At 45.5% G+C, this 14,231-nt stretch overlaps 1 protein-coding gene across 3 annotated transcripts in view; it reads left to right on the forward strand.

Moving 5' to 3' along the window:
* NFATC2 (nuclear factor of activated T cells 2) overlaps positions 1–14,231 on the forward strand; it is a 77,554-nt gene that overhangs the window by 48,999 nt on the left and 14,324 nt on the right. For all 3 annotated transcript variants that reach the window (XM_065754046.1, XM_065754045.1, XM_065754044.1), the window contains exons 7-9: positions 3,197–3,252; positions 4,135–4,261; positions 5,796–6,491. In XM_065754046.1, coding sequence (XP_065610118.1) covers positions 3,197–3,252; positions 4,135–4,261; positions 5,796–6,491 — 879 coding nt within the window. The remainder of the gene's footprint in view (positions 1–3,196; positions 3,253–4,134; positions 4,262–5,795; positions 6,492–14,231) is intronic.

Here is a 14,231-nt window from a genome sequence, read left to right on the forward strand (position 1 = left end):
GCTGACACTTTGCCTCTTTAAAATGCCTCAGCAAAAGTGGTGCTGCTGTACTACTGCAGTTGTTGCACTATTGCAGGATAGCTATCTGTACTTGCTGTCCGTAGATTAAGTTACCTGTCAAGCTGAGGCTTGATTTTCTTGGTTTGCAGGCAGGACTGATGATCTGTCCCGTTTGTGGCACTGTAGAGTTATGGAATAACTGAGGCTGGAAGGGACCTCGGGACATCACTGTGCCTGATTTCCTGCTCAAACACACATGCCCTGAGCGTGCAGATCTGCTGACCCTCTGAGCACAAGTAATCATAGTTCTGTGTGTGCATGTATTTCTCATTTTATTCACAGCCTCTCACTTCCTTCTGCCAGAAGTTCATTGTAATGTGCCTGTTCAGAGGGGTTAAAACAAAACCAAATATTGATTACTTTGAAGTCAATGCATTCACAACTGTGGGAGTGATGCGAGACAGAAGGAGCCATCATTGGAATTTAAGCATAAAGGTCAGCACGTGAGCTGCAGGGTGCTTATATTCAACTGGGCTTTGGTGCCTAAAGAGCAGGGATTGATGCTGCTGACAGATTTGTTAGGATCCCGTTTAGCTGCTGCAAGCATTAACATATCCAAACAGAAGTGTTATCATTGGAATGATAACCCCAAATAGAATTACTTCTTGTTTGGTTGGGCTTTGTCTCACTCTTACTCTCCCCAGACTTTGGACTCAGCCTAAATGTCACTTGATTTTTATGGCTGGCTTCATTAGCTTTTAGTGCAATTTCAGTGGCTGGGTTACTAAATCAAATCAACTGTGATTGCGGTTACATATGTTTCACAGGCCTTGTGAGTATGGCAGATGACTTTCAGAACTATTTCTCTTTTATTTTTTGCACTGTGGACTGACTGATCCTTTTGAGATCTACCTTCTATGTGAAGTTAGGGCTATTGCATCTGCACAGACTGTTTGAATTTAACAGTATAGAACCAAAGATGAAAACACTGCCTGGAGGGAAAACAGTGTCAAGTATTCCCAGCTGGCAGGCCTTGTCAGGACATCTTCATACTGCATTGCTGACATTATTCCTGGTGCGTGTCTCTATTAGGACTATTGTGCCATATCTTCTTGTTTCGTATCTTCCTGTTTCCTTTTACCTCAGAGGGCTCTAAAAATTGTTCTTTCGGAGTTGTTTTGGCATATGTGGTAAGGTTCCTTAGCGCCTGTTATGATGGTTTCTTTTCTCAAGTGTCACCTCAAAGGGGAATCCCCCCACGAGGGATGTACTGCCTTGTCATCAGATGATGCATTTGGTACCTGCGGGATTAAACCCACAGCCTCCCACTTCCCCACTGCAGCCATAGTAAAGCATTAGCTGCATTAGTAGGGGTATAGATTTAACCAGCAACAGCCCAGAGCAGTGGCCAAAGCAAATGCTTGTTGTTAACTAGTGGAATACTTTCCATTCATCTGCACAGCGGTCCCCTGGGATGGCAGGGCTAGCAGCAGCCAGGAGAGAGGCTCGCTGCTCCAATTGCACCGCCTGCTCCGGCCATCCCCTCCCCACCACCACCACCGATCCACATCCTAGCGTGGACAAGGCAACTGACCTGTAGGGGAGAGTCTTGAAAGGCTGAAAAGAGGAGACAGAGATATTCTGTATTTCCTCCTTGCAACACGTGCTGCAGCAAGTGCTGGAGGGAGGTGTTTGGACATTGCCTTGCAGTGGCAATGTGTGTGTGTATGCGTGAGAGCAGCAAACACGGCAAGCCAAGGGAAACACAGGGGAAGGAGGGAGGGGGCACACTGTGGGCACCCAACGAAACCATCCTTCTCCTGGTGGGTATTTAAGGGCCAGAATGTAGCTGAGGTTTCCTAGGTAGGAGGTGCCAGGGAAGGCATGGTCCTGCTGGGCTCACAGGGCACGCTGGGACCCTGGGGCTGAAGCAGTGTGAGCCCTTCCCAGGGAGATGCAACCCAAAGAGCTGGGCACATCTGTCAGGTCAGTGTCTGGGAAGGGGAGAACAAAGAGAAAGCAACAGAAGAAATGCAAAATGCATTTAAAAATACTCTTTCATTTCCCTTTTTGCCAGAAGCAGAAGTACTTAAATAACAGAGGACAAAAGCAGCTTTTGCAGCATTTCCAAGAACCAGGAAAAATAACAAGTCCTCTGAGAAGAAGTGTTTTTATGAGACTTTATGCTGTGCTACCAGGCCTGGGCATGCAGGAGGGGAACCCTGCAATTCCTCCCTCTGTAATGCAGGCACCAGCCCCGTGGCTGGCTCATTTTCATCAGTGACCTGGAGGAGGGGATAGAATGCACTCTCTGCAAGTTTGCAGGTGACACGAAGCTGCGAGGAGTGGCTCCCTGCTTTGGCAGGGAGGTTGGACTTGATGGTCTTCAGAGGTCCCTTCTAACTTCTGAGATGCCACAGAGTTCTGTAGTTGGCTTCCCAATTACATCTTGAATCTGTCCGTGTTGAACTCGTTCTAGAAAACCTCCATGCTCAGAGCATCTGCCAGCTTCACAGTCCAGCACCTCTAGAAGTCAGCCCTGGAGTGGCCCAGTTTGCATGCTACAGTCTGCATGCACTGGAGCTGAATTTTTAGGATGCTCACCCAGGCTTTCCTTCACCTCCACACCCCACTGTCCCCTTCCGCACTGAGGGAACTGTGTGGTCTGAAAGCAGCAGGAAGCTGTGCCCCTGACCCAGTGTGAGCATTAACAGCATATCTGACCTTCAGGTGCCCTCCCTCAGTCAGGCTGGCTGAAATCAAGTCTGCTAAAAAGCAGATGTTGCACCTGTGTGGAATATTTCATTCCTCAGTCTGCTTAATTTCTACATAAACATTTAATTTTAATAGGTAAGTCTTTTCCTGGCGAGAGAAGTGTTCAGTGATGTATTTAAATGAAATGCTTTTGGTTGGGACTGGGAAGGTGGTTGAAATTAAGTCCATTTGGAGAGCTTTGCTATTTTATTTTATTTTATTTTATTTTATTTTATTTTATTTTATTTTATTTTATTTTATTATTTTATTTTATTTTATTTTATTTTATTTTATTTTATTTTATTTTATTTTATTTTATTTTATTTTATTTTATTTTATTTTATTTTATTTTATTTTATTTTATTTTATTTTATTATTTTCTAAGCCTTATGATTAAAACAAAAAAAGTTGCAGTTAGGTTAATACTGTAATGTTCTTCTAGATGGGCAGCAGATCTGGGAAATGGAGGCAACAGTGGATAAAGATAAGAGCCAGCCTGTAAGTATGCAAAACATTGGATGTCCTCTCCTTGAGCTTCTCAGACAGCAGCTTGTATTCAGGGGGTAGTTTCCAAAGAGTGTCTCAACAGAAAGAGCTGCTATCTGACTGCTGTGAGGAACAAATGTCAAATGCTTCAGTAGTAGATGTGTTGCAAAAAGAAACTATTCATTTAGCAGTAACCCACAGCGAATTGAATGACTGCTAGATTTTGTGTTCTTGCAGAAGACTCTATTGTATCAGCCCAGTTTTGGAAGGGTCCTCTGCAGGATGCTGGCTGTCCTGACTTCCTTTTGCCTGTGTGGAAGTCTTGGGTGCACTGTACTGTGCAGGACAGGATTTGCACTACAGTATTTAAAATTAACACTGGTCTTTCAAGGGAACGAGTCTCATTGTTCACTTTGCTACTGGGACTGTACTGTAGTAGCTCAGCACATTTAGGAGCTAGCACTTGCATTGCCATGGGCCATGCCTGCCCTTGCAGAAGAGCATGGGGCACTCGCTGTTAATTTCCATGGAACCAAGATCTGGCTGTGTATAAGAGATCTATAGAATAACCAAGTTTAACTGACACAGAGCACTTAGCTGTTTGTCAAGCACCCATTCCGTGTGTTTTATTTGTAGCTGAGGTATCTGCAAATTGAGGACAATGTCATGCACCAGGAGGATACAGTGCCTAGAAACCGATCTCCTAATGCCAGAAGTCTTCCTCTTTTCACCATCTGTCCTTGTTTCCTTTCTTCCTCACATACTCTTCTTGATAGGGATGAATGGGAAGGTTTCTCTTCCTTGGTCCCTGGGCATGTAATGGGGGAGATGCTCGCCACAGTCTGCTGTTGGCCTCAGTTACTGATTCTGCCCTGTCTCCTCTTGCTGTTTCAGAGCATGCTTTTTGTGGAAATACCGGAGTACCGCAACAAGCACATCCGCACACCCGTGAAGGTGAATTTCTATGTCATCAATGGTAAAAGAAAAAGAAGCCAACCCCAGCATTTTACCTATCACCCAGGTAATTCTCAGGGACGGAGCAAGTTGTTGCCTAGTTCTCATGAGTGGGATTTTACTTTCTGCAGTGTTGTTTTCTTGCCATTATATGAGGACCTAGATTTTACTAATTTGATTCGGCTAATTTCTGATAAGTGCTCAACCACTGTTTGGTTTAAAGGATGCACATGACTTCAGATTGAGGATTTCCCATAAACTTACGGGGACAGTTACGTAGGCCATGGACTGATTCTGCCTCATTCTCTTGATGGGAGTTTGCCAGCAACATCAGTGGGAGCAGACTCAGTCTGTGACACGATTTGACCCTGTGAAAACAATGACCATTGCCTTCCTCAGTTGACGTGTACAACAGAAAGATAACATCGGATCTGGGAAAATTAACAAGGGCTTGGTATGGAGGAAGAAGAGTAATACATACTCTTCAGAATGGGGCTTGTTGAGAAAAAAATGAGTGCTTTTCTGATGTTTTAACTCTTGGGAATTGGTGAGCAATCTCACAATAAACGCAACAGGATTACTAATGAGATTCCCAGAATTACTTAGCTTTGGCTGGGAGAAAAATGTTGTGAGAAAATCAGAGTGTGGTGCTTGTGGAAACCAGAAAGCATAAAATAACAGTACTGGATTTTTTCGAGCTTCAAAATGAAGTCTTAATTTGACTGGTCTCTAAGAACAGGCAAACACTCATCCTGCTTCTTATTTTAATCTCCTCCAACTTAACAATTGTTGATCCTCTCCTCAGATGTAGGGATTGTGTAGGATATCACTGATACGGTGCTGAATTGTTCTCCTATCGAATAATATTGAAAAGTGTGACTCTATTTTGACACAAACCCCACCTCTGAAACAGACCACTGCAGAGCAGAAAAGCTTACACTTTCCAGAGATAGCACTGTTGCATGACCGTTATATGGTTCCTATTGTATGATATTTATGTACTGAGCTTTGGGAAAGATTTGACCCCCCAGAAAATAGCCTTAGGAACGTCAGAGTTTGCAGAAGACCATCATTTACCCATACCCAGATTCACGCAGCTTTTCCTAAGGGGTGGTCTTTGTACTGAGGATGTTACTTGTAGCAGATGGCCTGTAGGACAGCCCCAAAGTGGTTCTTCGCTGCCTTTGGTCACCAGCTAAATGTTTGGCAGAAAACCGAAATGTTGTACGTGTCACTGAGTGTCTGCTCACTCACCCTTCTTTTGAGATGCAAATGTTACATGAAACACTCACTTATGGGCTTCTTGTTTTGCTTATGTTACAGAATGGCTCTTTAATGAATTAATATATGTGTTAAAATGCCGTAATTTTCGTTTTTGAGAAATTTATGGTTAAATAATTGATTAAAGATTTTCTGGAACATCTTAGCATAAAAAGCTTTCAAGTGAGAGCCTCTCACGGTTGCATATATATGTTTTGTTAAGCGTAATGCCTGTGAGATAGGTGCTCGCACATGCAGATCTTGTAAATGGTTTAAATCTCTTTTTACTTCAAGGAAAACCTCTCTGTTTCTCATCAGCTTGTTTGCATGCTTTATTGTAGTACCATCAATCAAAACAGAGCCCATTGATGACTATGATCCAGCCTTAATCTGCAATACAGTGCACAGTGGTCTGGGAACAGTGACACAGCCGTACTATTCACAGCACACAATGGTCACCGAATCCCCTTCCTGTCTTGTGGCCACTATGGCTCCCTGCCAGCAGTTGCGCTCAGGCCTTTCTTCTCCTGATTCTCGATACCACCAGCAGAATCCTGCTGCAGTAGTGTACCAAAGAAGCAAGAGCCTCAGCCCAAGCCAGCTGGGCTACCAGCAATCCAGTTTGATGGCTACACCGGTCGCTATTTCAGATACCCATAGGTCAGTGCTAGTGCATGCTGGTTCCCCAGGCCAAACTTCAGCAGTGCTCCACCACTCTCCAGGCAACCAGCAATCTTCTCCAGTGATTCACTACTCTCCAACCAACCAGCAGCTGAGGTGTGGAAGTCACCAGGAATTTCAGCACATCATGTGCTGTGAAAATTTTACATCCAATGTTGCAAGACCAAGCCAGCCCCAAGTCAGTCCAGCGCAAAGATTAAGTCCGAGTTCATATCCTACTGTGATCCAGCAGCAGACAGCTTCAGGCCCACGAGCAGCAAAAAATGGACCACCAGTCAGCGACCAGAAGGAAGTATTACCAGCTGGAGTCACTATTAAGCAGGAGCAGAATCTGGACCAAGCATACCTGGATGACGGTAAGCACCACTCTTCTCTTGTACGGGTCCGATGGTTGGAGGGAGGGGTGAAGTTCATGGCTTGTAAATCCCACCTGTTCCTCGGCACAACAATGATGTGGCCTCCTTTAGAGGACTGTGGGTATTTGCTGTTTGCTCATGAAAGTATGTTTTTTGTCTTTCATCAATCGCACTGCTGGTAGATGGCATTGTGCTCTGCCAACCGAGCAGAAGCAGCGTTGGGCAGGAGCCCTCTGTCTTGCTTGGTGACATGGTCTGAGCCTTTACGTTTCAAGCTGCTGCCATTTTGTTTCCATTTGCCAAGCGTTACTTGGAAAAATGGAGAAACTGAAACAAAACGCACTTTAAAATTATTTTTTATTATTCATATCAGGGCAAAGTCTGCTCTGTAAAACGCTTCTGTACATTTTGTACCAAAAAAAACCACCCATTGAACAGTCCACCAAGGCCTGTAATGAATAGGGTTGTGCTGCAGGCAAAACTATTGCAGATGTTCTAGATGAACAGTAGGACATTGATAACCAAAACAATGCTGTTTCTTTGTTGTGAGCTCTGCAGATTTAGCCTTTAGGAATGAATATAAGTTAGAGTAAAGCTTTCTTTGAACATATCCTGCTTGTTCTTAGGTAGGCAGATACTGGCAAGTTGGTTCAGTGGTTCTTTTATTAAAATAGTAGGACTGTTTGTTGCAAGAGGAAATCAATGCAAAAATTAATACTAGCTGCTGACTAGTGCAATCATAAAGGCCACTAGCAAAACTTACATTGATTTTACTGGAGCAGAGTGAGACTGCTTGATATGTTGCTGCAAATACAGGACATTTTTGCAAAGTAAAGACCTGATTTTTGCATGTATTCCCTGCTGTTGTCCTTACAGTCCAGGTAACTGCGTGCATGATTTGAGATTTCTCCTTCAGTAACCCACTAGAATCGTAAAATTGTGCTCTTGAAAGAATCTTTCTCCTAGGTTGAGGTACTGAATGCTCTGTGGTTGTGTCACACAGTTTTGCTGCTTATGTGGACAAGGTAGATAGAACCTGCAGTGTTTTCTCCATTAGGCTCTGTCTGAAATGTGGTTAATACATTTTTGGTGCCACGACAGTAAGGTCTGGAGAGTTCTTGCCAATCTCCTTGTCTGCAGAGAAGTGTCAAATTGGGCTTTAACAGTGAATTTGATTTAGGAGATTTGCTAGACCTGCACAAAAACAGCTAAAATCCACTTCCCGCTCAGAGAATGGGGCGTGATAATGAAGCAAGATAATCTTTCTGATGATAAAAATGAATGCTGTGTTGTAAGGTACTTTTGGTATGCCTAGCTGAGGGGTTCCTCCAGGTTTCTATGTAGAAATACTTGGCACAAACCTTGTATGAGAAATAGAAAGAAGGAAAAGTGAGGTTAAAGCCAGCAAACTTCAGTCGAGCCCAAGTTCACTTAAACGAACTCCCAAAATAGACCACAACTTTAATTTCAGTGGATTTTGAATCAGACCAGAAACATGTGAATACAGCATAGCTCACAAGGGATGTGCTTGACCTTTGTGCTAAGAGGAGCCATTAGGCAGAACAGCAGCAAGTTAGAAATCAAATTCCAGGCTTCTGCCTGGGAGTTAGTAGGTCAATTCTGCTCCACAAGGCAAGCAAGGTGACATTGGCCACATCCAGCTCCTTACTGACTTTGGTGAGTTTACATCAGTTAGGAGTGTGACTTGGAGAACTGTGATTTACTTTAGGACTTTGCAAAACTTTTGATTCTGAAATGTTCAAACTTGAATTGAAAAGCCACTTTGTTTGCTGCTGGGGAGAAGTGACTCAGAACTTAACAAAAGCCATATTTTTCCTAAGGAGAAAGTTTATTTTTGTGCTTTATAGTATTAAAAGAAACCAAACCCAAAGGATTATGGAGGCTTTACCCTCAAATCCCTTTTATCCAGAAAACTCTTCTGAGATAAGTGAGCCGTTAGGTCTTGTTGTGATTTTTCTCAGGCAGATAGTGAGGTGATGGCTCCTCAGCCTGGCTTGGCACGAGTGCACGCCCTGGCACTGATGTTCAGATGTTAGGCAATGACTGCTCTGGTGTCACTCGCTTCCCTTGTCTCCTGTTCCCTTCCCCCATCTTCCTCCTCCCTCCTCTTTGTTCTTCTTTCTCCATATTTCTGCTGACAATTCGGCTTTCGACCCTTGCTGCAGTTCTGACCTCTTCTTCTCAACCCTTGTCCTCTGCCTGCATGGTTAACACACAGCCTCAATGTTCTGGACTTTGCTTCTATTCTGAGCTCTGCCACGAGCTTCTTGTGTGCCTTGGGACAGGCCCTGCTCCATCACTTCTCACTCCTGAAGCTGCTGCCTCTCAGAGGGGGTACAGAGTCCCAGTGTTTGAGCCCTCCTCAATGTGACCAGGGGAGAACATCTCATAGATAACACAATTACTTTAACAGAATTTATTTACGTGTATATACACACTCACACACGTAGCTTTCTGATGATGAACTAGTGTAAAGAAGAATCCCCAGAGGAAGGGACTGTACATGAAAAATGAGCAGCAAAATCTTTGCTGCACACTTCTGCCTCTGAGATTCGTTCCTGCTGGAAACACGTTGGGAGTGAAGATAAGCCATGGTCAGGAATACCTTCAGGGGACATCAGGTGATGCTGGCAAGAAGTGGCAGGTAGGGATTCTGTAATGTTCATCACCAAAACCAACCGCTGAAGTAAAAGCTATAAAAAAAAAGCTGATTATTTGCAACACCGTCCAAAATGTTTTGGTGCTGACTTGGAGAAGGGCAGAATGCAGAGCAGGAGTGACTGGGGCCTGGGGCACTGGCTGTGCTGCAGCAGGACCAGAGGTTTCCTGCACAGCCCTGGGAAGCTGCTCAGCTGCCTGCCACAGCTCCCATCTGTCACACAGAGACACTGGGATGGTGTGAGAAAAGCAGGAGGAGGGTGAATGCATCACAGACAAAGCATTCAGATGCCACACAATCTGGAAGTGTCTTGTAGAGGTTCAGTGTAACTGTGGTGTTGGGTCTTTCCATATACAAAGGAGTGGACGTGCAGCTGCTGATTCATCAACCTGCCTGCCCCAGATTTAGTCTTCCTTTTAGCTTTAGTTGTCACATTGTGTGCTTCTTACTTTACAAAGAGAAGTGGTTGTCACTATTCAGATGGTAACTATCTAACCACATCTGACACTCAGAGCCCTTGATACAGCATCTTTAAGTGATGTTTGGAGCAGCGGTAATCTTCAGTGCGGAGAAGCAAGGCAGGTGCTCGTGCAGGGCAGTCACACTGACGATTGGCAGAGGTGTTTCATGGTGAACTCACGGGTTCCAGAGATTTCAGGTGCAGGAGAAACTGCTCAGAAGCTTGATCTGCAGTGTGTGCCTGTAATTCACCAGCACTTCCCCCTCATTGTGAGCAATGTTAGTCCCCAGCACCGCAACCGTTGCCCAGACTTGGGAGTGTGGAAGATCTTTACTTATTCTTTTCGTGTTCTGTCATTCAACTGCTAGAAAATCCAGAGTCTGAACTCAAATGCAAATCTTTCCTTTCCTCCATGGTCAGGAGGAATTGTTTTCTGAGCAGCTTTTCTCTCTCCATGCAGAAAGTGGGGGCTGTTGGAGGACGTTTTACTTTGATTTATGGTTGTCTTCATCGTGTGTCTGCACTTGACAAATGTGCAGAGAAAAAGAGTGATCCAGGGCAGGGGGGAAGTGTTCCTGGTTCCCCATGTTTTAGACAGGAGTGAATTTGCATGTTACAAATGAGCTGTGGTTCAGTGCAGGCAGCAATTTGCATCATAAAAAAGCCATGCTCTGTTTTTAATTAGAGCTACTTTTCATAGAAGGTGTGGTCATTTCTGCTCAGACGGGGCTTTGCTAAACGTGAAGCACGTATGTTCTCCAAAGCATTTTGCTCAAGAGCACCAGCAAGGCTGAGTATTCATCAGCCTCATTCCTGATGCTCTGACTGACTTTATTCCAGATATTTTCTGTTCCCTGATGGGACCTTATGCCTCTTTTCGGGTACACTGCATGCTTCATTTTTGGGCTGCTGCTATTGTGTGTTTGTGTCACATTAGGACTGAAGTCCTGCAGTCACACTTACAGAGTCCTGCTTTGCTAGGTGTGATATGAAAAAAGAACAAAAAGGGGGAGGGAGAAGGATCGTTGTATCAAGAAGCAGGTCTCCTGGGCTGTGTCACCATCTGAAAATTCAGCCCCCTCTCTAAGGGCTGCTCTTCTCCCCATACGCTTTCTGAGTGGTGTCCTGCCGCCCAAAAGCATGCGAAAGAAAACAAAGTGAGAAAAAGAAAAACCCATACATCTAAAACCAGCAGCAGAGGAAGGAAGAAAATGAATCAAGTGATTAAAACCATAGTTCCACTGGCACCTCTTTGTTCTCGAGCTCAGTAATCTGTAATTGGTGCAGCAAGTGCCCACAGGCAAGTTGTGTTACAAAGCATTTCCTGTTCAAAAGAACATGCAGACTCCATTAGGAGACCACGGGCACGGCCGCCAAGAACTGACAGCGCAGGATGGGCACGGGACGCGCTCCCGGTGCCTCGATGGGCAGGGTCCCACCAGGAGCTGATGCACCCAGACAGCAAAGCCCCGTGCACACCATTTGCTGCTGTTTGAAGACTTAACCAGTGGGCAGTTATCAGCAGAAAGCCCTTAGCTTTCGGAAGGCATCAAGCGATTCTCACTGATGGTTTTGAAATGCTGGCAGAGTCACTTGAAAAAAAGAACTTGTTCATGCATTTAGGAATTGAAGGCTTCTAAACCACAATAAAGTCCTTTCCCAGACTTGCTGTCCATTTACTCCATGCTCATGGCATTCCTTAGGCAGTCTGAATCACAGACAGCAGACAGCTCTTATAAAGAAGACCATAGACACCCATCTGTTGGGAGACATCTGCCAAAATAGGCCATATCCACTTTCAGTTTAAAGGGATAACAACAATAACATTTTTCAGTGCAGTGACACTGTTCGTTCGGTGCAGAGGAACAGTCACAAACTGCAGTAATTCCTCTGCAGAAAGCAGCAGGCAAGGCTTCTCCCCTGCTCTTACAGATGGATGTGGAGCACGGAGCTGCTGGGCGATTTGCTCACGGTGATGCAGAGTGCCATGCTAAAACAGCAACTGGCCAGAGGGGTCCCAGGCTGCCGGGTCCCTGAGTCACTGCCTGCCTGTGAACCACAGCCCACACGTAGCAGCAGGAGGAATGGCACAGCTGCTCTTCCCATTTTGTCTTTCCAGCAAACTCTCCTTTCTTACTGTTTATATCCGAGTATACTATCTGCTTTCTAGAAGTGAATGATTGACTGCTGGCAGGGATACATTACCTGTCTCTGAAGCAGGTGTGGCTGCTAGAATCACCCTCATTTCTTAGGGCACAGCCTGGAGAAAGGGCAAAGCTGTTGTATAAGCAAGTGCAGGGTGTAAGAAAAATGAGTCTGGGGTCTTGCTGTCAGCTCGGGGTGGCACTGAGCGTTCTGCACAGAAAGGCTTTCAGTTCAGTCGAAGCCAGAACTGTTCTGAGAACGTTTTTTGGAAATGGAGGCTGTTGGCAATGAGAAATGTGAAGATAGGAAATGGCTTATAACAAAACTGCAAAGCAGGTCCTAGAGCTAGATTCACCGTTTTGCACTGAGCTGGAGGAGTACTGCCTGGAAACCTTTCCCCAGGCTTGTCTTAGGCAGCTTACCACAGAACTACGCTGCTTGAGGCGGCTGAGTTCTTCTCTTTTGCTAGCACAGCTGTTACGGTAAGAGCCATGGTATAGGCACAGCTCTGTTGGTGTAAAAACGCTGCCATCAGCACGTCTGGTGCTGAGGAGGGGGAGCACCACCAGCTGCTTTGGGAAGGGTTCTGTACCAGCACGGCCATGGCTGCGCAGGCACAGCATCGCCAGCAGCACCAGTGCCTCTCAGCTGGCTGAACTTGGAGGGCTGCAGCCCACGTCATAGAATGGATTCTCACGTGGACAGTAATTGCATGAGCTCAGCTTCGTACGCTTACTGCCTCCAAATGAATCCCGATGCCGTCACTGCCTGAAAGACGATGCAGTGTGCGGGATTCGTTTATCAGAAGGATGTGTTGTTGGGGGAACTGTGCCCCCTGAGAGCTACAGCAGCAGCTAGCTGTGTTCTCACCACTTTAACATCAGTACTTTGGAACTGAGTGTGTGTAACCATCAATCTGCATGGCAGCTCAAATTTTTTGCTAGTCCTTTGCCATTTCGTAGCGAGTCTTGGAATACTGATAGAGATTTGAAGTCCCTATGCAGGCCACTGCAGCAAAACAGGAGATTACCTTTTTTCTCCTAGTGATCTTTTCAAGTTTGGTCCAAGAACAACAACAAAGCACATTAAAACTGTGACCATATCTTGGTCTTTCAGCATCCAGGAGGGCAAAAAGATGCAGTGGGGATTGATGGCCCGATGTTAAAACCACTCTCATGGTTGTTGGGTGCCTACAGCACCTGCGTTTGGTGTTGATGCTCTTCGCAGTTTCATTTGTTACAAATGCTGTCAGTGCTGAGAATGCGTGAAAGTGAGAAAAGGGGAGGGATGTTTTCTGCCCTGAAAGCCCAGCATGATGTGGGGGTTCCTGTCCTGCAGTGCGGGTGAGGCTGCAGGCAGCTCGGGCCATCTTCAGACTGCGCTCCCAAAACCTTGCAAGCAGCTGCAAAGAGCCACATCGTGCTGGAAAGCTTGGACAACATCTGCACATTTCTTTAACTGTTGTGAAATAAGATGCCTGGCGTAGGGAACCATCTTAAAGACACACAGCCTGCTAGCAGAGCAAACAGTTGCAGACAGTATCAGGGTTCCAGCAGTTTCCACTGGCAGGCAGCACAGAGCTGTGGGACACCTGTGGCCCACGCAGCTTTTCGTCTCTCACAGGAACGAAGCCCTGACGCTGAATGATTTAACATTCATTCTCCTTCCGCCTGCTTCTCATTCTTTATTTCTTTAAAAATATCACTATTCGTAAATCCCTTGCAGTTTAAAATAGAAAGGGCGAGCTGCCTGAGCTTCCCATCAAAGCGATTTTCTTACACAAATGCTGAGCAGCAAGAGCTGCTTTTCTGCCCAGCAGAAGCTGCCGTGGCCGTACACTACCGGCTCACTTTGTAGGGACACCAGTCCCACGGGACCCCTGTGCTCCCGCCTGGATGCAGTGTGCTTGTAGGGGAATTTTGAAAGCAGACTGGATAAACGCACAGGACAATCCTGCATTGGCTGTGAGCAGCACTGAATGACCTAATAGGTCATTCCTACTTCTGTGATTTGAAAAACAAGCAGCACATCTGTAGCCATGCCAGCAGGGACGTCAGAGATAGGGGAAAGAAAGCAAAGGCTCGAAGGCCGTGAAGTTCCCTTCCCAGCACTGGCTTCTAACGTGAGCGTTCAGCCAGCTGCTAACTGTCACAGTCTCTCATTTTGTAATATAACTTCTTCTGTGCTTGCCGAGAAGAAGCCAGAGAAAGGTAAAAGCCAACCTGAAACGTATAAACAATGCAGTTGTGTCTGAATCATCACTCCAAGTCCCCATGCTTCAGTTTTGCCAGCGCGGAAATCTGGGCATATATCCAGCTGTGAATTTCACAGATGGATCCTCTCTCTAAAAGGGATCTGTGCGGAAACCTAAATCCAAGTACTCCCAGCTTTGGAAACTGTCCCACTCTTCAGTTTAGGTGCGTGTCTACTACAAATACTACAGTCTGTTTGGTGA

This window comes from Cyrtonyx montezumae, unplaced genomic scaffold (genome assembly GCF_038088225.1).
Source record: "Cyrtonyx montezumae isolate F1298 unplaced genomic scaffold, pur_monq_1.0 scaffold_9, whole genome shotgun sequence".
In the NCBI taxonomy this organism is placed as follows: domain Eukaryota; kingdom Metazoa; phylum Chordata; class Aves; order Galliformes; family Odontophoridae; genus Cyrtonyx; species Cyrtonyx montezumae.